This window comes from Oncorhynchus mykiss, chromosome 16 (assembly GCF_013265735.2).
Source record: "Oncorhynchus mykiss isolate Arlee chromosome 16, USDA_OmykA_1.1, whole genome shotgun sequence".
Taxonomy (NCBI): domain Eukaryota; kingdom Metazoa; phylum Chordata; class Actinopteri; order Salmoniformes; family Salmonidae; genus Oncorhynchus; species Oncorhynchus mykiss.
Genome location: NC_048580.1, coordinates 44903569 through 44925277, shown reverse-complemented (window position 1 = coordinate 44925277; position 21709 = coordinate 44903569). Strand labels below are relative to the sequence as shown.

The window sequence follows — 21709 nt, the reverse complement described above, 5'->3', positions numbered from 1 at the left end:
CCTAGCCAGTCTCCAGATCTCAACCCCATAGAAAATCTTTGGAGGGAGTTGAAAGTCCGTGTTGCCCAGCAACAGCCCCAAAACATCACTGCTCTAGAGGAGATCTGCATGGAGGAATGGGCCAAAATACCAGCAACAGTGTGTGAAAACCTTGTGAAGACTTACAGAAAGCGTTTGACCTCTGTCATTGCCAACAAAGGGTATATGACAAAGTATTGAGATAAACTTTTGTTATTGACCAAATACTTATTTTCCACCATAATTTGCTAATAAATTCATAAAAAATCCTACAATGTGATTTTCGGGATTTTTTTTCGCATTTTGTCTGTCATAGTTGAAGTGTACCTATGATGAAAATTACAGGCCTCATCTTTTTAAGTAGGAGAACTTGCACAATTGGTGGCTGACTAAATACGTTTTTTCCCCACTGTATGTCATGCAATAAAATGCTAATGAATTACTTAAAAATCATAGAATGTGATTTTCTGGATTTTTGTATTAGATTCCGTCTCTCACAGTTGAAGTGTACCTATGATAAAACTTACAGACCTCTACATGCTTTGTAAGTAGGAAAACCTGCAAAATTGGCAGTGTATCAAATACATGTTCTCCCCTCTGTAACTGTTCTAACTCCTCGACAAGAGACGAGACATAACAGCAGAAACCCTCTCATTCTCTCCAGCAGCATGTCAGTGGAGAAATAAAGACTAATGGACTAACCTCTCCCGCTAATCACTTTTTTTTATATAGTCTCCTCCCATAGAGAAGACCTTCTTTCAGGGGAGATTAAACGTTCTATTTTTAATACCAACATGCAAATGGCTGCTATCTCTGCTGCTGACGGTTCACTTTCTTTAACCCAATCACAAAAGTTTGTTCCAGGCGTGTTATAAACCTCGTAATTATTCTTAATTATGTCTTGAAGTTATTTGTTTGTTGTTTTTTTAAACCAAATTGGGCTCCTGTAGATTGTATCGTCTCACTTTTATTTAACCGTTTCAATTTCATGCTTTATATTAATCATTCAGGGAATAACGGAATTAATCAGAGCCATGAAATTCTGATATGTCATTTTTTCCCTTCCCCACAACAATTAATTGGATTTAATCCGTAACTGGATTTTGGTTTATGTTCTTTATCTCCTGGAATACAATGTCTGTAAATATGAATTTAGGAGATCAAACAATTTTGACTGCATTGTTAAGGAGCTTAGTGTGGGGGAAGTCAAGAGGCACAAAACAGAGGGAGTGAGAGAGGGAGGAGGGATAGAGGGGGAGGGACGGAGGAGGAGAGAGGAACGGCTGCTCTCTTCCAGCAGGGGAAGAGACTGGGGTTCAGAGCTATAGGCCTGCTCAGCTCACTGAAAGAATTCCACCAGAGCAGTCAGGTACTGTTTTGTTGGTCTGTTTTGTCATTGTCCTAGCTTCTCCTCTCCTCCCCTTGTCCTCCAGTGTGGCAAGCCCTCCACTTCTACAGATTAGCCTAGATGCTACCATGTAGCTCCCTGTGCCCGCTGCTGGCCTGGCACTGCCCCCAAAGTTTGTCCAGCGGCCGCCAACTGAGGAACTGAGGGCACCACCAGCGTTCGGGTACAGGGACCAGGCAGGACACAGGCAGACGAGCTAACAGAGGCTTTGTCCAAAAGGCCTCCTTATTCCCTTTATAGTGCACAAGCGACTCACTATAGTGAACTATTGTGCGCTAGCAGCTCTGGCCAGAAGTAGAGAGTTGACAGAAAGAGCTGACAGAGTGCAGCAGCCCTTTGAGTTAGCAAGGCCCTCAGAGGCAGCAGCATGGGTGAGCTGTGCAGGCCAACATGCCGACTGTTTCATTATCAATGGGAAGCTTAAGAGAAACGCATTGTTCATTTCGAAACCATGATCACCGTTTCCAGTTCACAATGGTATGTTGTTGATGTCTTAGCTTCACATCACGTGGCCTGGCCAATACTTTTTCTGCCTGGAGACGAGTTAACTGTCTTCTGGTGTCTGTTTGTTATTTTCCGGGTTGACACTAGTCAGAACATGCAGGGTTCCCCAACTGGTGGTCCGCCTGGGATTTTATTTGGCCACCCAAGTTTTCTCAGCAAAACATTGTAAACATTTTATTTTTATTTTTTTATTGTTGGACATAAAATACTGTATAAACACCAGCAAATCAGCTCCAGTTGATTTCTATTTTGGAAATGTGTTCCAAGGTATTCCCGCACATAATAGAGATAGATATACAGTATGTGATCGTATACGAATGTAAGCACGGTTTGAATCATTCTGGTTTAGTTTGGGCCTCTTGCTGGCCATTTTCAGTTTGCAAATGATGTGTAATTATCTTCCGGCCCGCGGCTGACTCTAGTTGAGGATCCCTGATGTAGAGTAACAGTAGGACTATACAGTAGCTGTTTTGCAACACACATCCAGCAGTGGTGGTCAGTCGGAAGACCTGTGCCTACACACTGACTAATGATGATGAGCTGGTAGATGAAATGGCATGGTTGACAAACACAGGACAGATTGACTCATCCAGGAAGCGGTTAATGCATTTAGTGAGCTGAGCAATCTGAGGTTTTTTTTTGTAAGCTTGTCTGTGGGATGATGTAATTCCCACGTTAGCTGACGTGTGTCTTCCATCCAGTACATCTTTTTGCGTCGCTACAATTTACACGGTTGTAATGTGTCAACAAATCAAAGCTGACCCACAAACAAGGCTTGTTTAGAAAAACAGATGGCTCAATGTGTCCGTGAGCAGACAAAGATGGCTCCGCATCGGGTGGAGTTGCTGTTTAACTGGTAGTCTCTCGTGACAGACAAATCGAGTAGCTGGCCAGCTGCACGCCGCCCGCACGCAAGAGTTGGGTCTGGGTTCGGAGATTAGGCCTGTTTGACACACTGGTAGCATTGGCGGTAAATTGAAAGAGTTGTTTTTACTATACAAGGCTATTCCTACTGTTCAATATAGCTCAGAAGCAAATCAAGCCTGGACAAGAATGTCTCCATTGTAGCCTACAAATGCTACCACAGACTCAGCCAGGCGTATCACCCATGATGCCCCAAGGCCTCTCTAGGTCTAGGCTATTAGGTGACTGGCTCATGATTCACCACCACTAGCTCTTGCATGTTAATTGCTTCACGAGTTCCCGCTGTATATGTCTGCTAGCGAGGAGGAGAGAAAAGACGACGTGGCTTCAAACAAGAAAGCTACTAACAAGCGAAGTCAATCGTGCTATTCAAATCCCTTGGTTGGCAGCATAATGAGTCCCTACCCGTCAAGAGCAGCCAAAAGGAGGGGAAAACAGCATCAACACAGCTCCATTGCTTGGTACAGCTTCTCTTCCTGGTAGCTACATTAGCAGTTGACCTTTGAGACGTTATATATGGTCACCGTTCATTCATTCAGTCTCTTCTTCTGCTCCTGCTCCTGCTTCTTCTTCTTCTGCTTCAGTGCAGCTGCCGCCAGTTCACCCACCAAAACACGAACAAGGAAAAATGAAACCCAAATTCTTCCCAAGCCATAGGGAAGGAGGAGATAGAGGGAAAGGAGGAAGGAAGGGAGAGATGGATGGGTAGTAAAATATTCCTTGCCTTTGGAAAATGTTCAGCCCTCGACTTTTTCCACACTTTGTTACGTTACAGCCTTATTCTAAAATGATTTTTATTTATTGAATCCATTTTAGAATAAGGCTGTAACGTAACAAAGTGTGGAAAAAGTCGAGGGGTCTGAAAATGTTCCAATTTTCTCAGCAATCTACACACAATACCCAATAATGACATCACAATACCCCACAATGACATCACAATACCCCAAAATGAAGAAGCAAAAACAAGTGTTTAGAAATGTTGGGGTTAGGGAGGTGTAAGGAGTTAGGGAGGTGGAGGGGGGTTGGGGAAGTGTGGGGGTTAGGGAGGTGTAAGGAGTTAGGGAGGTGGAGGGGGGTGTGGGAGTTAGGGAGGTGGAAGGTGGTTAGGGAGGTGGAGGGGGGTTAGGGAGGTGGAGGGGGGTTAGGGAAGTGTGGGGGTTAGAGAGGTGGAGGGGGGTTAGGGAGGTGGAGGGGGGTTAGGGAAGTATGGGGGTTAGAGAGGTGTAGGGAGTTAGGGAGGTGGAGGGGGGTTAGGGAGGTGGAGGGGGGTTAGGGAGGTGGAGGGGGGTGTGGGAGTTAGGGAGGTGTGGGAGTTAGGGAGGTGGAAGGTGGTTAGGGAGGTGGAGGGGGGTTAGGGAGGTGGAGGGGGGTGCTGCCTGCCTGCATTCTAAAGCCCTAAAGGGCAAAAGGCTGAGGGGTTTGAGGTGGAAAGAACTGCTGCCTCAGCAGGAGCCTGATTATACCTCCAGAGGGATATGCTCTGTGCTGCATCCCAAATAGCACCCTAATCCCATTAGGCTCTTGTTCAAAAGTAGTGCATTATATAAGGAACACTTTGCCATTTGGGATGCACCTCTCCTCTGTTTTACTCTGCTCTGCTCTCTGCTCTGCTCTGCTCTGCTCTGCTCTGCTCTCTGCTCTGCACCTCCATAGCACTACGCTCATACAAAGGAAGCAGCATGGCGGCTGCAGCCGTGGTTCAGTCAGGGTGGGCGGGCAGCGCAGGAAGTGGGCTTGACCCTGGTTTATAGCCTAGCCCAGCTCTTTTATGGGACACCTAAGTGCAGCCCACCCACCTCCCACACCTCAGCCCACCCCAGCACACGCAAGGCTAGGCCAGGCCAGGCCAGGCCCCAGTGGCCTCTAGGAACTCACTGTTTATGGGCTGAGGGAGGGAGGTTGGAGGGAGGGACCAAGGATGACAGTTACCAGGTTTTGACAGCAGAGGACTGGGGGAGGGAGGAGTGTGTAAGTGGAGAGGGACTGTAAATATATATGCTGTATACCAGACCCACCTGGAGCACTGTAGATAGCCTCTATATCCCGCCCCATCCAGACATATGCAAATTACTAAATCAAAGAACCAGCTGATTAGTCCAGCCACATCTCTCTATTCTCGTCCTTGGCTTGATTCTCTCTGCTGCCCTCCCCTCTCTCCCGCTCTCCCTCACTGGCTGCTGTGAAATGCAAATGTGGAGTGTAACGAACGATGTAGGCTTGTGTCCGACACGTTTCACCCCCCTGGCGTCCCCACCGACACGCACACGGTCCCCAGCTACCTCGTCCAGCACGCCACTAATTACCCTTGTTGTAGCGCTATGCCTGATCATCCTTGATGTCACAATGCGCTGCGTCCATCGCTGCCATTGTCTCCACTTGTTAGCCCCTCACTGCCTGGCGTTGCTTGGTCCTGATGGAATAATACTGATCAAGGGAGAGAAAACACAGCATGGTATTGGATGCACTATTAAAACGAGGCAGAGAGGGAGAGGAGGGTGAGATGTGCATGTCGAACGGGGTCCTGATTCATTTAGGAAGGATTCTTCCGGAGCCTATGATTAATCCCTGCAGGATGTGATGGTGTCAGCGGTGGACAAAAAAACAGAGTAACGTTGAATAATAATAATTAATAGATTCATATCCTGGTTGAACAGACAGAGACCTTAAAGAGCAGAGAGGGAGGGGTGGAGAGAGGGGGGGGGGGGGGGGGGGGGGGGTAAGAAGAGTGGGGGTGGAGAAAAGCAGATAGGGGGAGAGAGAGAGGAGGGAGGGAGGGGTGTGAGAGAGGGAAGGAGAGAAGAAGGGAGGGAAGGAGGGGACAAGTGGGAAGATAAAACAGACAGAGGAGGGTTGCAAGCAGAGGATCTGTCTCCCAATTTGTTCTCACTTTGTTCCAGTAATAAGATCCAGACCTCCCCTCTACCGTGGACCAGATAATTAACTCCTGGGGATAAACTGTGAAGAGGGGCTCTCTCTTTCCCTCTGTCTTTCCCTTTCTCTACCCATCTCTCTCTCTCTTTCTCTCTGTCTCCCTCTCTCTCTTGATTTATAGCATTGTGGTGGGGATGACATCTCTGCAGCCAGTCTGCAAAGCATTGTTACATAAATTGCAAACTTTCCTTGATATATGTTTTCACAGTTAGATTGGAAATGAGTAGCATGGATAGAGGAGGGGGTACAATCAAAATGAGATGGCAATGCTTCCCTCCCAGAAATAGATTTAGGGTAATATGAGCCCAATACATGTATTTAACATGCCTTTGGTTTTTAGCTGTGCTGTAACCTCAAAAGTCTTTCTCTAGCTGGAGTACATAAAACCCTGGTTTAAATGTCAAGACATTTTTAGCCTCTTGCTTGTATTATTTGACCCATGGCATCTGTTCATTATAGCATTAAATAAGTGGCTCCGTGGAGCACTAGCCTGAAGTGTGCTCCTCTGATGTGTGGATGACACTAAGTAGTATGACTCATTTCAGTGCATGGTGAGGCTTGATCTGTGAAATGTGGCGCCCTGGGCAGTCCGTTGGTTTGTGGTGTTCTTAGAAACCCACTGTCTCAGTGTCTGAGGCCTGAAGCAGCTAGGCAGCAGGACTCAGGACTCAGGTCTCAGGTCATGCTAATTTCCGTTAGCCGTAACCTGCTCACTTTCCTTCATTGTCTTATCAGACCTCTCTTGTCCAGCAACTCCTCTGGAATGTAGCGATAAAGGTTTTCTCTCAGCATTCATTCTACTGTTCCCTAACTCATCGCCTTGGCCAGGGTGAACTTTCCAAAGCAGCAGGAGGGACCAAAAGAAAGGCCTTTTCCGTTATCTGCTTCCCCTTTGACTGTGAGTGTGAGTCACAATGCGCTCTCTTTCATTTATTCACCCACCTCTCTCTCTTTCTCTCTTTCAGAAACATGTGAAGACCGTGGTGAAGATAAAAGCGCGAACCTAGCCTTTGAGAACACAAAGAGGAAGGTAGCCTCCCTCCCACTCCTCCTCCATCCTCCCCCTGTTCAGTCTGCTGTTGCCTTGTTGCAGAGTCCCTAGTGGTATGGAGGGCCGACGGTCGCGGCGAGTCACACAATACAGCGCCAGAACATTCCCAGCGGGCCCTACACGGGGCGCTGTGCTGGCCATGCTGGGCTGCTGGGTGTTAGCTGTCGCTGCCACCGTGTGCCAAGGCCAGACCACCTTCACCAGCTTCCACCCAGAGCGCCGGGAGTGGGCCTTCAACCATCTGACGGTCCACCAGACAACTGGGGCGCTCTACATCGGAGCAGTCAACCGTGTCTACAAGCTATCAGGCAACCTGACCCTGATGGTGTCCCACGACACAGGCCCTGAGGACGATAACAAGGCCTGCTACCCGCCCCTCATCGTCCAGCCCTGCTCTGAACCCCTGACCTCCACTAACAACGTCAACAAGCTGCTCCTTATAGACTACAGCCAGAATCGCCTTCTGGCTTGCGGTAGCCTCTACCAGGGAGTCTGTAAACTCCTTCGTCTGGACGACCTGTTTATCCTAGTGGAGCCGTCCCATAAGAAAGAGCACTACCTCTCCAGCGTCAACCAGACAGGCACCATGTACGGGGTAATCGTGCCCTCCCATGGCCAGGACGGGACTCTCTTCATCGGGACGGCAGTAGACGGCAAGCAGGACTACTTCCCTACCATCTCCAGCCGCAAGCTGCCCCGTGACCCAGAGTCCTCAGCCATGCTTGACTACGAGCTCCACACGGACTTCGTCTCGTCTCTGATAAAGATCCCGTCAGACACGCTTGCGCTGGTGTCCCACTTCGACATCTACTACGTGTATGGCTTCGCCAGTGGTTCCTTCGTCTACTTCCTGACCGTCCAGCCTGAGACGCCGGAGAACAGCATGTCATCTGGCGGATCCTCCAATGATCTCTTCTACACCTCGCGCATTGTACGCCTCTGCAAGGATGACCACAAGTTCCACTCGTACGTCTCCTTACCTGTGGGCTGCGTGAGGAATGGCGTGGAGTACCGTCTCCTGCAGGCTGCCTACCTAGCTAAGCCGGGCCGTGTGCTGGCCGCCTCGCTGAACATCAGTGCCACAGATGACGTGCTCTTCACCGTGTTCTCCAAGGGCCAGAAGCAGTACCACCAGCCGCCAGATGACTCTGCGCTCTGCGTGTTCACCATCAAGGACATCAACGCCCGTATCAAGGAGCGCCTGCAGTCCTGCTACCAGGGAGAGGGCAACCTGGAGCTCAACTGGCTGCTGGGAAAAGACGTGCAGTGCACAAAAGCTGTGAGTTTACAGAGGAGACACATGGACGCACACACACACACACGCACACACACACACTGCTGAGGAAGCACATGCAATGCACCAAGACGAAGAGTTGAATAAGGCCCATTCAAAGGTTAAGGAACTACAGAGAAACGCATACTGTAAATGGTGCATATTTCAAACACATACTGTAAATGGTGCATATTTCAAACACATACTGTAAATGGTGCATATTTCAAACACACTGTAAATGGTGCATATTTCAAACACATACTGTAAATGGTGCATATTTCAAACACATACTGTAAATGGTGCATATTTCAAACACATACTGTAAATGGTGCATATTTCAAACACATACTGTAAATGGTGCATATTTCAAACACATACTGTAAATGGTGCATATTTCAAACACATACTGTAAATGGTGCATATTTCAAACACATACTGTAAATAGTGCATAGTTCAAACACACTGTAAATAGTTCAAAGTTCAAACACATACTGTAAATAGTTCAAAGTTCAAACTCATACTGTAAAGAATGAATAGTTCAAATACATACTGTAAATAGTGAATAGTTCAAACATACTGTAAATAGTGCATAGTTCAATCACATACTCTAAATAGTGCATAGTTCAAACACACATACTGTAAATAGTGAATAGTTCAAACATACTGTAAATAGGTCTCTCTCCGTAATCATACCCAATGACCATTTTGGCTCAGTAGAGTCACGTGGTCTGTTATCATTTCTACAGAGAACAATGTACAATAGTGCTAGACTCATCTTACACAGTGCAAATCCAAGGTTATTGTAGGCATTGATACAGTGAAACCAAACCAGCCATCATTATTCAGCCTCTGTTCCCATTCACACCTCAACGTTCACTTACCAAGAAGCAGACAGCTCCCTTCCACTGGGAGTTCTCATCAGCCTCAGTTCAATGTAGAAAGCCAACAGAATAATTCATTTACATTTTACACTGACTGTAGTCTACTGAGGTTACCGCTGGTAATAGCTTACAGAGCCATTCCTCAGCTCAACTCAGCTCTAATATCATGTGTACCAGTCTGTTTGTGCTAACGTTCCACTTCTTGCCACTCCATTACTGGCATATTACACAGAGTACAAGGAGTGGAATACTAGCACAAAACAAATCTGGACTTTAGGCTACCACTCTAATGTTTCCTCTAGGCATTAAACAACAGGGCAGCAACCCCAGCTCACCAACGACCTTGGAAACGACAAGGTTGAGTCCGAGTCTGGGAGGAACTACGGTGGATGCACACACTCATAATAATAACAAACACAGCAATCAAGATAACTGCCTTTGACGGCTCTACTTTGCAGGGATACAACATTTCCCTTTATCAAATCATTCTCACACTACATGTAATTAGGCCTAATTGTTTTGCAGCTCCGGGGAGCAGAACAGGCACATTAAAGACTATCTGAATGACTGAGAAATATTCACAAATTAAGGAGGGGATTTATTTTCCTTGGCGAGCACCAAAGTGATTCTATTCTACTCCAATGCAATCCAAAGAAACACTCTTTGCCTTCGAAGATGGCGAGGGAGAAGGGGGAAGAGATGGGGAGAAAGAGAGCAGACGGGAGAGAGAGAGAGAAAGAAAGAGAGAAGGCGAGCTCATTTAGTGTACCAGTAGCCAGAGCACAAGCCATACCAGGCCACATATCAGCCACATCTTGTCAGCCACAGTTTGGGTTCTTTATTTTAATTCAGTCCCACAAGGCGTCTGTCCTGCCTGCTCCTCTGTGTCTTTGGTCTTTAATTGCTAATATGAATTAAAAGGGGGAATTATGAACACTAATGACTATAGGCCTAAGTGTTTAGTCTCTACGACATGTAGGATGTGCATGTATGTGTGTGAAGTCTATAGGCTAGGCATGCTTGTTAGTGATTGCCTTCAAGTGCAAGTGTCTCATTTTGAAAGTGTGTGTGTGTCTTTTGTGTGTCTTCTGTGTGTCTGTGTGCATGTCAATGCCTGTATGTAGCGTACGTGTGGGCCAGAGGGATGGGTTTGGGGTGTACAGAGGATTCTATATTTTTGGGCCATATTAATGATATCCCCGGCGAGATCAGAAGTGTGTGGTTGGCTTTGTGCTAGTCCCCCAGGGCACTCTATTGACCGCTTTTATTAACATCACTAAATTCCCCATTAGTGCAATGTCAGAGGTGATTGTCAAGCGGAGGGAGACGTTATCTGGGGCCTGCACTGTTTGGTTTCATTTGCACCACAAAGACGGAGGGAGGCAGGGAGGGAGAGAGGGAGGCAGGGAGGGAGAGAGGGAGGGAGGGAGAGAGAGAGGAGGCGGAGAGAGAGAGAGAGAGAGAGAGAGAGGGAGGCGGGTGTAAAGGCTTTCACTCTCTCACCGTGGGAGTCAGATAAGATCTACTATAGCCTCTCTGTTCCCCAGGGCCCAGTTTTTCAAAAGTTATCTATCTGGATTTCACTTACCGGGTAGGATTACATGCATAGAAATAGAACGAATAGAACAGTCCCCATTCAAGTCAATGGTTTGTCCATTCTATTTATTCTCTTTCTATGCATTTAATCCTATCTGGTGGGGGAAATCCCGGATAGATAACTTTTGAAAAACTGGGCCCAGGAGAATCCTCTTGCAGCCCCCAGTGAGACCATCGTCACTGCCCAGACCTCCTCCAACATTCTCTCCTATCTCCTTCAGTTCAGCAGCCCTCATTAGAATGTTCCTTAAACTCAGAGCCGCATTCCATAGTTTCAACCCTCCTCTCCTCTGTCCTCTGCTAGCCAAGGAAATGTGTCTAGCGGCTAGCCCAGCAGATAAAGAGATGTAGCATGTAATGATGTTTAATGGATTATGCAGATAGACGTCAACAGATGAAGAGCTCTGAAAGCTTGGTCATAATACACCCCAACAGCTGGATATTTCCTCTGGTATGCGAACCTTGACTATGTTTTCGTTCAATCTCCCTCAAGCGGCATGGTTGTCTTTTCTAAATGGGGCTGAGGTTCTGTGCACAGCTGCTTTCCTAAAGGGGGAAATAAAAATACATTTCCCCAATACACTAGTCCTCAATGTTAAAATAAACTCATATAGATAAAATCTATTGAAAAAAAAACATTTACATGAGGGTCAGACTTGGTCTATACTGTCTGGAAGCTGACAGTCATACCAAGCCTTCCGGTATATGTGGAATAACACTGATGGAGCTCACATATTCAGCTGGTGTCACTCTCTCTTCCTCTCTATCCATGGTCATTGGCTACTCAACCATACTCACGACTATGCATGTCTAAATAGGAGGATCCACTATTGATCCTGACTGTCTCCTGAGATGGAGCGGAACCTGTGTCCACATCCCTGTCACCTAGCTATAGCTTCCCATAGTGTAGTAATGGGGATCAGAGGTCAGGAGGTTGAGGGGGACCGTGTGAAATGCTAATCAGACACTTATTGTTCACATCCGTGTCCAGACATCTGATTCTGCTTTAGAAAGTTTAACTATGTCAATTATAGGGGGTGAATGTAACCTTCACTTTACTATCAACAGTGTTTGCATTTGAGACATAATCTTGTATTAAAAATATCACCATAATAGAAGACAATCCTGAACAAATCTGAAGTTCAGGCGTGGATATACCACCATCCCCCAGTCCATTTGGTCTGCTATGGGATTGTTAAATATTGATTAATGCCACCAGTCAATGGGGGTATTCTATTTATAGAGCACAACTCTGGCAATGGTAATCAATGTTGTTAGCACCAGATTAATCCAAGAGTGAAATCTAGCTAGTGACTCCAGATCGGCAATATTTATTGGTATAAATGGGCGATGGGCAACTGGCGGCCCAGTCCACGGACCAATTTCCCAAAAATAAAATACAAATGATAATAATAATATATACTGTTAATGTGCAGTTCTGTGAAAAAAGTATCAGTCCTCTTTCTAATTGTCTCTACTCTTGCACATTTTTGATACTGTAACGATTCTCGTTGGTGGAAGGAGAGGAGGACCAAAATGCAGCATGGTAAGTGTTCGTCATATTTTAATTGAAAAACTGAACACTACACAAAATAACAACGGAGAGAAAACGAAACAGTTCTGCCAGGTGAACAGACACTAAACAGAAATTAAACACCCACAACCAAAATGGGGAAAACAGGCTACCTAAGTATGATTCTCAATCAGAGACAACGAACGACACCTGCCTCTGATTGAGAACCATACTTGGCCAAACATATAGGAATATAACCTAGAAAAAAGAACCTAGAATACCCACCCCAACTCACGCCCTGACCAACCTAACACAAAGACATAAAAAAAGAACTTAAGGTCAGAACGTGACAGATACTGAATGTTATCAGATCTTCAACCAAAAGCTAATATTAGATAAAGGGAACCTGAGTGAACAAATAAAACAATGACATAATTATTTAATTTATTTAATAAACAAAGTTATTCAACACCTTAGTCCCCTTACACTCAATAACATCTCAATTGGGATTAGGTCAAGACTTACACTAGGCCATTCTCAAATTTGTTGCTTTTTAGCCATTTTCATGTAGACTTGTTTGTGTGTTTTGGATCATTGTCTTGCTGCATGACCCAGCTGCGTTTAAGCTTCAGCTCACAGATGAATGGCCTGACATTCTCCTGTAGAATTCTCTGATACAGAGTAGAATTCATGGTTCCTTCTATTAAGGCAAGTCGTACAGGTCCTGAGGCAGCAAAGCATCCCCAAACCCTCACACTACCACCACAATGCTTGACCATTTGTAACGATTGTCGTTGGTGGAAGAAGGAGTAGACCAAAGTGCAGCATGGTACGCCTTCATATTTACTTTTAATACACTGAACACAAAATACAAAAGAACAAGAGAATTAATGAAAACCGAAACAGTCCCTTATGGTGCAAACACTGAAACGGAAAATAACTACCCACAAACCATAGCGGGAAAACAGGCTGCCTAAGTATGGTTCTCAATCAGAGACAACGATTGACAGCTGCCTCTGATTGGGAACCATACCAGGCCAAACACATAGAACTACAAAACACGCCCTGACCAACCTAAAACAGAGACATAAAAAAGTAACTAAGGTCAGGACATGACACCATTGGTATGAGGTGCTTGATTTCCTCCAGGCATAATAGGACCCATTTGTAAATGTATTTAAAATAAAACCAGAAATACCTGATTTACTATATATAAGTATATATAAGACTCTTCGCTATGAGACTTGAAATTGAGCTCAGGTGCGTCTTGTTTCCATTGATCATCCTTGTGATGTTTCACAACTTGATTGGAGTCCACCTGTGGTACATCCAATTGACTGGACATGATTTGGAAAGGAACACACCAGTTTATATAAGGTCCCACAGTTGACAGTACATGTCAGAGCAAAAACCATGCCATGTGACCGAAGGAATTGTCCGTAGAGCTCCGAGACAGGATTGTGTCGAGGTACAGATCTGGGGAAGGGTACCAAACCATTTCTGCAGAATTGAAGATCCCCAAGAACACAGTGGCCTCCATCATTCTTAAATGGAGGAAGTTTGGAACCACCAGAAATCTTCTTAGAGCTGGCTGCTTGGCCAAACTGAGCAATTGGGGGAGAAGGGCCTTGGTCAGGGAGGTGACCAAGAAACAGATGGTCACTCTGACAGCGCTCCAGAGTTCCTCTGTGGAGATGGGAGAACCTTCCAGAAGGACAACCATCTCTGCAGCACTCCACCAATCAGGCCTTTATGGTAGACACTCCTCAGTAAAAGGCACATGACAGCCCGATTGGAGTTTGCCAAAAGGCACCTAAAGGACTCAGACCATGAAAATCAAGATTTAATTCTTTGTCCTGAATGCCAAGCTTCACATCTGGAGGAAACCTGGCACCATATCTATTAGAGGTAGACCGATTAATCGGCATGGACGATTAATTGGGGCCGATTTCAAGTTTTCATAACAATCGGAAATTGGTATTTCTGGGCGCCGATTTTTTTGAAAATGTATTTATTTTATTATTATTATTTTTATACCATTATTTAAATTGGCAAGTCAGTTAAGAACACATTCTTATTTTCAATGACGGCCTCGGAACGGTGGGTTAACTGCCTTGTTCAGGGGCAGAACGACAGGTTTTCACCTTGTCAGCTCGGGGGATCCAATCTTGCAACCTTTACAGTTAACTAGTCCAACGCTCTAACCACCTGCCTCTCGTTGCACTCCACAAGGAGCCTGCCTGTTACGCGAAAGCTATACTGCTACACTGGCAATACTATAGTGCCTATAAGAACATCCAATAGTCGAAGGTACATGAAATACAAATGGTATAGAGAGAAATAGTCCTATAAATACTATATTAACTACAACCTAAAACCTCTTACCTTGGAATATTGAAGTCTCATGTTAAAAGGAACCACCAACTTTCATATGTTCTCATGTTCTGAGCAAGGAACTCAAACGTTTGCTTTTTTACATGGCACATATTGCACTTTTACTTCTCCAACACTTTGTTTTTGTATTATTTAAACCAAATTGTTTCATTATTTATTTGAGGCTAAATTTATTTTTATTGATGTATTATAAAATAAGTGTTAATTCAGTATTGTTGTAATTGTCATTATTACAAATAAATAAATAAAAAATTGGCCGTTTTAATCGGTATTCGCTTTTTTGTCCTCCAATAATCGGTATCGTTATCGGCGTTGAAAAATCATAATCGGTCGACCTCTAATCTCTATGGTGGTGGCAGCATCATGCTGTGGGGATGTTTTTCAGTGGCAGGGACTGGGCGACTAGTCAGGATCAAGATAAAGATGAACGGAGCAAAGTACAAAGAGATCCTTGATGAAAACCTGCTCCAGAGCACTCTGGACCTCATACTGGGGTGAAGGTTCACCTACCAACAGGACAACAACCCCAATGCAGGAGTGGTTTTGGGGCATGGATTCTACAAAATGTCGAAAGCATTCTACAAGGATGCTGGCCCATGTTGAATTTAATGCTTCCCACAGTTGTGTCAAGTTGACTGATTGTCATATGGGTGGTGGAACATTTTTGATTTACACAGGAAACGGTTGAGCGTGGAAAAACCCAGCAGCTTTACAGTTCTTGACACAAATCGGTGCGCCTGGCACCTACAGTACTACTGTCATGACGTTGCCATGTTGGGTGAGGTTTATGACCCCCCCATAAATACCTTTCCCCCTTTTCTCTCCACTCTACAGAATGGACTCTTGGAAAGCCCTTTGTTAACATAGAGAGAGTATTGTAACATCAAAAGGTTGGGGAATGGAACAATATTTCCCTTTCTCAACCAGTTGAAAGTGTCCGTTGGTACTTAAAGAATATGATGTCAGATCAGTTGTTGTCTAGGACATTATATCTGATGATAGGATGACATAAATTGTATATTGGAAAGTCTACACATTCTAGTTCAGATTCACATGGAATTGTTGCGCAATTTAAATGTTTAAATTTGAAACTATTTGTGAAAAGATTAAATGTAATTTTAGCTTCTAAATGAGAGAATTGTTTTCATAAGGAAACTATGCTCACTCAGGTGCACGCCCAAGTGAACAGACATTGGTTGAGAACTATGAAACACGCCCTTCTCTCCCCCAGTACAAAAGCCAGTTAACAGAAGTCAACCTCAGTTCCCGAAGACGTGAGGACTGGTGTCCATACGTTTAAAAGGGCTAATTTCAACTACAACCTAACTAATTAACATTTAGTTCCAGAAATGTTAGGACTGCTGTCCTAACATTTAAAAACATTAAAAAAAAAACATCTATCGAAGCGCAGCTCAGAGTAATATATATATCTTGCATTTTCCTTTTCCGAATAGGTGTTTATTAGAATGCATAAGATTCTGTATTTATGGTAGCATAGCTTCTCAAGGTCCGATAGCGAAACCAATCCCTTTGTCCCTCAGTCTTCCCGCTCTTTCATTCAAACCCAACCCCCTTCCTTTGTGTTAACAGCCATCATATCGGGTTAGCCCACTAGGGGCTTTTCATGACATGATTACTAGTCAATGTGTGATATAACCTGTGTGTATATATATATATATATATATATATATATATATATTAGCTCAGCAAAAAAAATATATCTTTCAAAGATATTTTATAAAAATCCAAATAACTTCACAGATCTTCATTGTAAAGGGTTTAGACTGTTTCCCATGCTTGTTCAATGAACCATAAACAATTAATGAGCATGTACCTGTGGAACGGTTGTTAAGACACTAACAGCTTACAGACTGTAGGCAATTAAGGTTACAGATTTGAAAACTTAGGACACTAAAGAGGCCTTTCTCCTGACTGAAAAACACCAAAATAAAGATGCCACGGGACCTGCTCATCTGCGTGAACGTGTCTTAGGCATGCTGCAAGGAGGCATGATGACTGCAGATGTGGCCAGTGCAATAAATTGCAATGTCCGTACTGTGAGACGCCTAAGACATCGCTACAGGGAGACAGGACGGACAGCTGATCGTCCTCGCAGTGGCAGACCACATGTAACAACACCTGCACAGGATTGGTACATCCGAACATCACACATGCGGGACAGGTACAGGATGGCAACAACAACTGTCTGAGTTACACCAGGAATGCACAATCCCTCCATCAGTGCTCAGACTGTCCGCAATAGGCTGAGAGAGGTTGGACTGAGGGCTTGTAGGTCTGTTGTAAGGCAGGTCCTCACCAGACATCACCGGCAACAACGTCGCCTATGGGCACAAACCCACCGTCGCTGGACCAGACAGGACTGGCAAAAAGTGCTCTTCACTGACGAGTCGGGGTTTTGTCTCACCAGGGGTGATGGTCGGATTTGCGTTTATCGTCGAAGGAGTGAGAGTTACACCGAGGCCTGTACTCTGGAGTGGGATCGATTTGGAGGTGGAGGGTCCGTCATGGTCTGGGGCGGTGTGTCACAGCATCATCAGACTGAGCTTGTTGTCATTGCAGTCTCAACGCTGTGCGTTACAGGGAAGACATCCTCCTCCCTCATGTGGTACCCTTCCTGCAGGCTCATCCTGACATGACCCTCCAGCATGACAATGCCACCAGCCATACTGCTCGTTCTGTGCTTGATTTCCTGCAAGACAGGAATGTCAGTGTTCTGCCATGGCCAGCGAAGAGCCCGTATCTCAATCCCATTGAGCACGTCTGGCACCTGTTGGATCGGAGGGTGAGGACTAGGGCCATTCCCCCCAGAAATGTCCGGGAACTTGCAGGTGCCTTGGTGGAAGAGTGGGGTAACATCTCACAGCAAGAACTGGCAAATCTGGTGCAGTCCATGAGGAGGAGTGCACTGCAGTACTTAATGCAGCTGGTGGCCACACCAGATACTGACTGTTACTTTTGATTTTAAACCCCCCTTGTTCAGGGACACATTATTCCATTTCTGTTAGTCACATGTCTGTGGAACTTGTTCAGTTTATGTCTCAGATATTGAATTTGTGTATTGCTGATTCAACTTATTAGCTAGGGTACGTGCAGATAACCAAGTACTTACGGCAATAAGAATTAGACCAATCGAGGTGAAGATTAATAATTGACTGCTATTGATGTTAAAGATCTTCAGGATTCGGGAGATAACCGCTCAATATAAATTAATACTTCCCTGGTGCCCCAGGTTATTAATGGTTTAATTGTTGCATGGTTTAATTCAATCACGTAATCGATTTAACGTCAGGTAATCGATTTGATAAAATAGCATGTAATATAATTGAATCCTAGTCAGACACGACACTTAACTATTTTGTCTTGCCCATTAACCCTCAATGGCACACACACACAATCCATGTCTCAATTGTCTCAAGGCTTAAACATCCTTCTTTAACCTGTCTGCTCCCCTTCATCTACACTGATTGAAGTGGATTCAACAAGTGGCATCAATAAGGGATCATATCTTTCACCTGGTCAGTCTATGTCATGGAAAGAGCAGGTGTTCTTAATCAATCAATCAATCAAATTGATTTATAAAGCCCTTTTTACATCAGCAGATGTCACAAAGTGCTATACAGAAACCCAGCCTAAAACCCCAAACAGCAAGCAATGCAGATGTAGAAGCACAGTGGCTAGGAAAACCTCCCTAGAAATGCAGGAACCTAGGAAGAAACCTTGAGAGGGACCAGGCTCTGAGGAGTGGCCAGTCCACGTTGAGATTAAAGCAGTACATGGCCAAGATGGTCAAACGTTCATAGATGACCAGCATGGTCAAATAATAATAATAATCACAGTGGTTGTAGATGGTGCAACAGGTCAGTACCTCAGGAGTAGATGTCAGTTAAATGTCATAGCCGAGCATTCAGAGTCAGAGACAGCAGGTGCAGTAGAGAGAGAGTCGAAAAATAACAGGTCCGGGACAAGGTAGCACGCCCGGTGAACAGGTCAAGGGTTCCTTAGCCTCAGGCAGAACAGTCGAAACTGGACCAGCAGCACGACCAGGTGGACTAGGGCATGGTCCCAGGGCTTAGGTCCTCCGGGAGTGGAGGGAGAGGGAGAGAGAGAGAATTAGAGGGAGAATACTTACATTCACACAGGACACAGGATAATACAGGAGAAATACTCCAGATGTAACAGACTGACCCTAGCCCCCAACACATAAACTATAGCAGCATAAATACTGGAGGCTGAGACAGGAGGGGTCGGGGGACACTGTGGACCCGCCCGACGATACCCCCGGACAGGGCCAACCAGGCAGGATATAACCCCACCCACTTTGCCAAAGCACAGCCCACACCACTAGAGGGATATCTTCAAACCACCAACTTACTACCCTGAGACAAGGCCGAGTGTATCCCACAAAGATCTCCCCCACGGCACGAACCTGTTGAGGTGCGCCAAACCCGGACAGGAAGATCACGTCAGTGACTCAACCCACTCAAGTGACGCAGCCCTCCTAGGGATGGCATGAAAGAGCACCAGTAAGCCAGTGACTCAGCTCCCATAATAGGGTTAGAGGCAGAGAATCCCAGAGGTGAGAGGGGAACCGGTCAGGCAGAGACAGCCAGGGCAGTTCGTTGCTCCAGTGCCGTTGCTCCAGTTTCCGTTCACCTTCACACCTCTGGGCCAGACGACACTCAATCATAGGACCTACTGAAGAGATGAGTCTTCAATAAAGACTTAAAGGTCGAGTCCGAGTCTGCGTCTCTCACACGGGTAGGCAGACCATTCCAAAAAAATGGAGCTCTGTAGGAGAAAGCCCTGCCTCCAGATGTTTGCTTAGAAATTCTAGGAACAGTAAGGAGGCCTGCGTCTTGTGACCGTAGCGTACATGTAGGTATGTAAAGGCAGGACCAAATTGGAGAGATAGGTAGGAGCAAGCCCATGTAATGCTTTGTTTTCTATGATGATGAGTTCCGATTTTTGTGGCCCCCATCCCTATTAAAGTTGCCCATCCCTGATATATAGATCATAACAATAAACTCCCAATATCCATAGTAAGGTGCTGGAAAACACGACTACATGAGATCCAAAGGGATTTAGGTTTCCAGCCAAGCCTTAGCTTACATCATCCAAACCATTTACATATAATCAGAACCAAATGCTCAGAATCCCATTCTCAGACTGAGACTCCTTGGAACAGATTTAAAGTCTGTGTCTGTCTGTACATGACGTTGGTGTCTGCGGGAGTAGTTATTGATAAGTTAGTGTCTGACACAGTCACACACAAGCTAGTCTCTCAAGCTTCTTTTTATAGCTCCCACTGTAGATCGCTCATCTGATTCAGACTGTTTCTCTCTGTCTGTGACAGACACAGATCCCCAGATAAGGCCACTACCCAAAACCAGCTCAAATCATTTTAGACATGTTCTACGTTCCCCGATTAAGAGACATAAGCACAGCTAATCACAGGCATTTAGCTGCCTTTTTCCTGCTTAGCTCCTGTACCACAGTGGAGTGGGCCTACTATATATTTCTCCATCCCTTCCATCCATGCTATTTTGGGAGCTGCGAATAAAAGGAAATGGTGTTGGTTCTGTGGGGGCTGAGGGGGTGCGCCTACGAGGCTGAGGCGTTTATGCCCATCAGCGTTATTGCTTTTCGCTCTGCTCATGAAAAGCAGAGCTGGTTGTAAAGGCTTTACGAGTGTAGTGTGGTGTAGTGTAGTGTAGTGTAGTGTGGTGTGGTGTAGCGTGGTGTAGTGTGGTGTAGTGTAGTGTAGTGTGGTGTGGTGTGGTGTAGCATGGTGTAGTGTAGTGTGGTGTAGTGTAGCGTGGTGTAGTCTAGTCTGGTGTAGTATGTGGTGTAGTGTGATGTGGTGTAGCATGGTGTAGTGTAGTGTGGTGTAGTGTTGTGTGGTGTGGTGTAGCATGGTGTAGTGGAGTGTAGTGTGGTGTAGTGTAGCATGGTGTGGTGTAGTGTGGTGTGTAGTGTGGTGTAGTGTGGTGTAGTGGAGTGTAGTGTAGTGTGGTGTAGTGTAGTGTAGCATGGTGTGGTGTAGTGTAGCGTGGTGTAGTGTAGTCTGGTGTAGTATGTGGTGTAGTGTGATGTGGTGTAGCATGGTGTAGTGTGGTGTGGTGTAGCCTGGTGTAGGGTAGTGTAGCGTGGTGTGGTGTAGTGTGGTGTAGTGTAGCTTGGTATGGTGTATTGTGGTGTAGTGTGGTGGAGCGTGGTGTGGTGTGGTGTAGCGTGGTGTAGTGTGGTGTAGTATGGTGTAGCGTGGTGTAGTGTGGTGTGGTGTAGCATGGTGTAGTGTAGCTTGCTGTGGTGTAGTGTATTGTGGTGTGGTGTAGCGTGGTTTAGTGTGGTGTAGCGTAGTGTAGTATGGTGTGGTGTGTTGTGGTGTAGTGTAGTGTAGTGTAGTGTGGTGTAGTGTAGCTTGGTGTAGTGTAGTGAGGGAGGACGGGTTGACAACCATGGCTCCTGGGTCCTGGGGCTGTAGGGGCTGTGTGTCAGTGATCAGTGTGGCTGTCCCCGGCCCTGATCTGTAAAACACACACACTGTGGCTGTGTGTCAGTGATCAATGTGCCCTGCCTGTCTGTCTGTCTGCCCTGATACCTCTGAATGATGCTCCTCCCTGTCCCAGCCCTCTCCTGGACATCTCCTTTACTCTATATGGCACTTTGAGGCCACAGTCCCTCCTCCACTGTCACCGCCACTCACACTCTGGCCTAACCTGGATCTTCACCACAGCCTAGCCCCCCCCCCCCCCCCCCGATGTGATGTGGAATTAAATTCCTAACTAAGGACCGTTGGAAATATTTTGACTGCACCGTCGTGATTCTGCATAGGCTGTTATACAGTACCAGTCAAAAGTTTGGACACACCTACTCATTCAAGGGGTTTTAATAATAGTGAAAACATCAAAACTATGAAATAATACATATGAAATCATTAAGTAACCAGAAAAGTGTTAAACAAACCAAAATATATTTTATATTTGAGATTCTTCAAATAGCCACCCTCTCCCTTGATGACAGCTTTGCACTCTCTTGGCATTCTCTCAACCAACTTCATGAGGAAGTCACCTGGAATGCATTAAAATGAACAGGTGTGCCATGTTAAAAGTTAATTTGTGGAATTTCTTTCCTTTTGTAATGCATTTTAGTTGTGACAATGTAGAGGTGGTATACATAAGTTTGCTCTATTTGG

At 45.5% G+C, this 21709-nt stretch overlaps 1 protein-coding gene across 1 annotated transcript in view; it reads left to right on the top strand.

Annotated features, from left to right (window-relative positions):
- The window catches only part of plxna2 (plexin A2), a 342953-nt gene that overhangs the window by 39414 nt on the left and 281830 nt on the right, over positions 1 to 21709 (top strand). The window contains exon 2 of the mRNA XM_036947019.1: positions 6751 to 8115. Coding sequence (XP_036802914.1) covers positions 6892 to 8115 — 1224 coding nt within the window. The 5' untranslated portion in view covers positions 6751 to 6891. The remainder of the gene's footprint in view (positions 1 to 6750; positions 8116 to 21709) is intronic.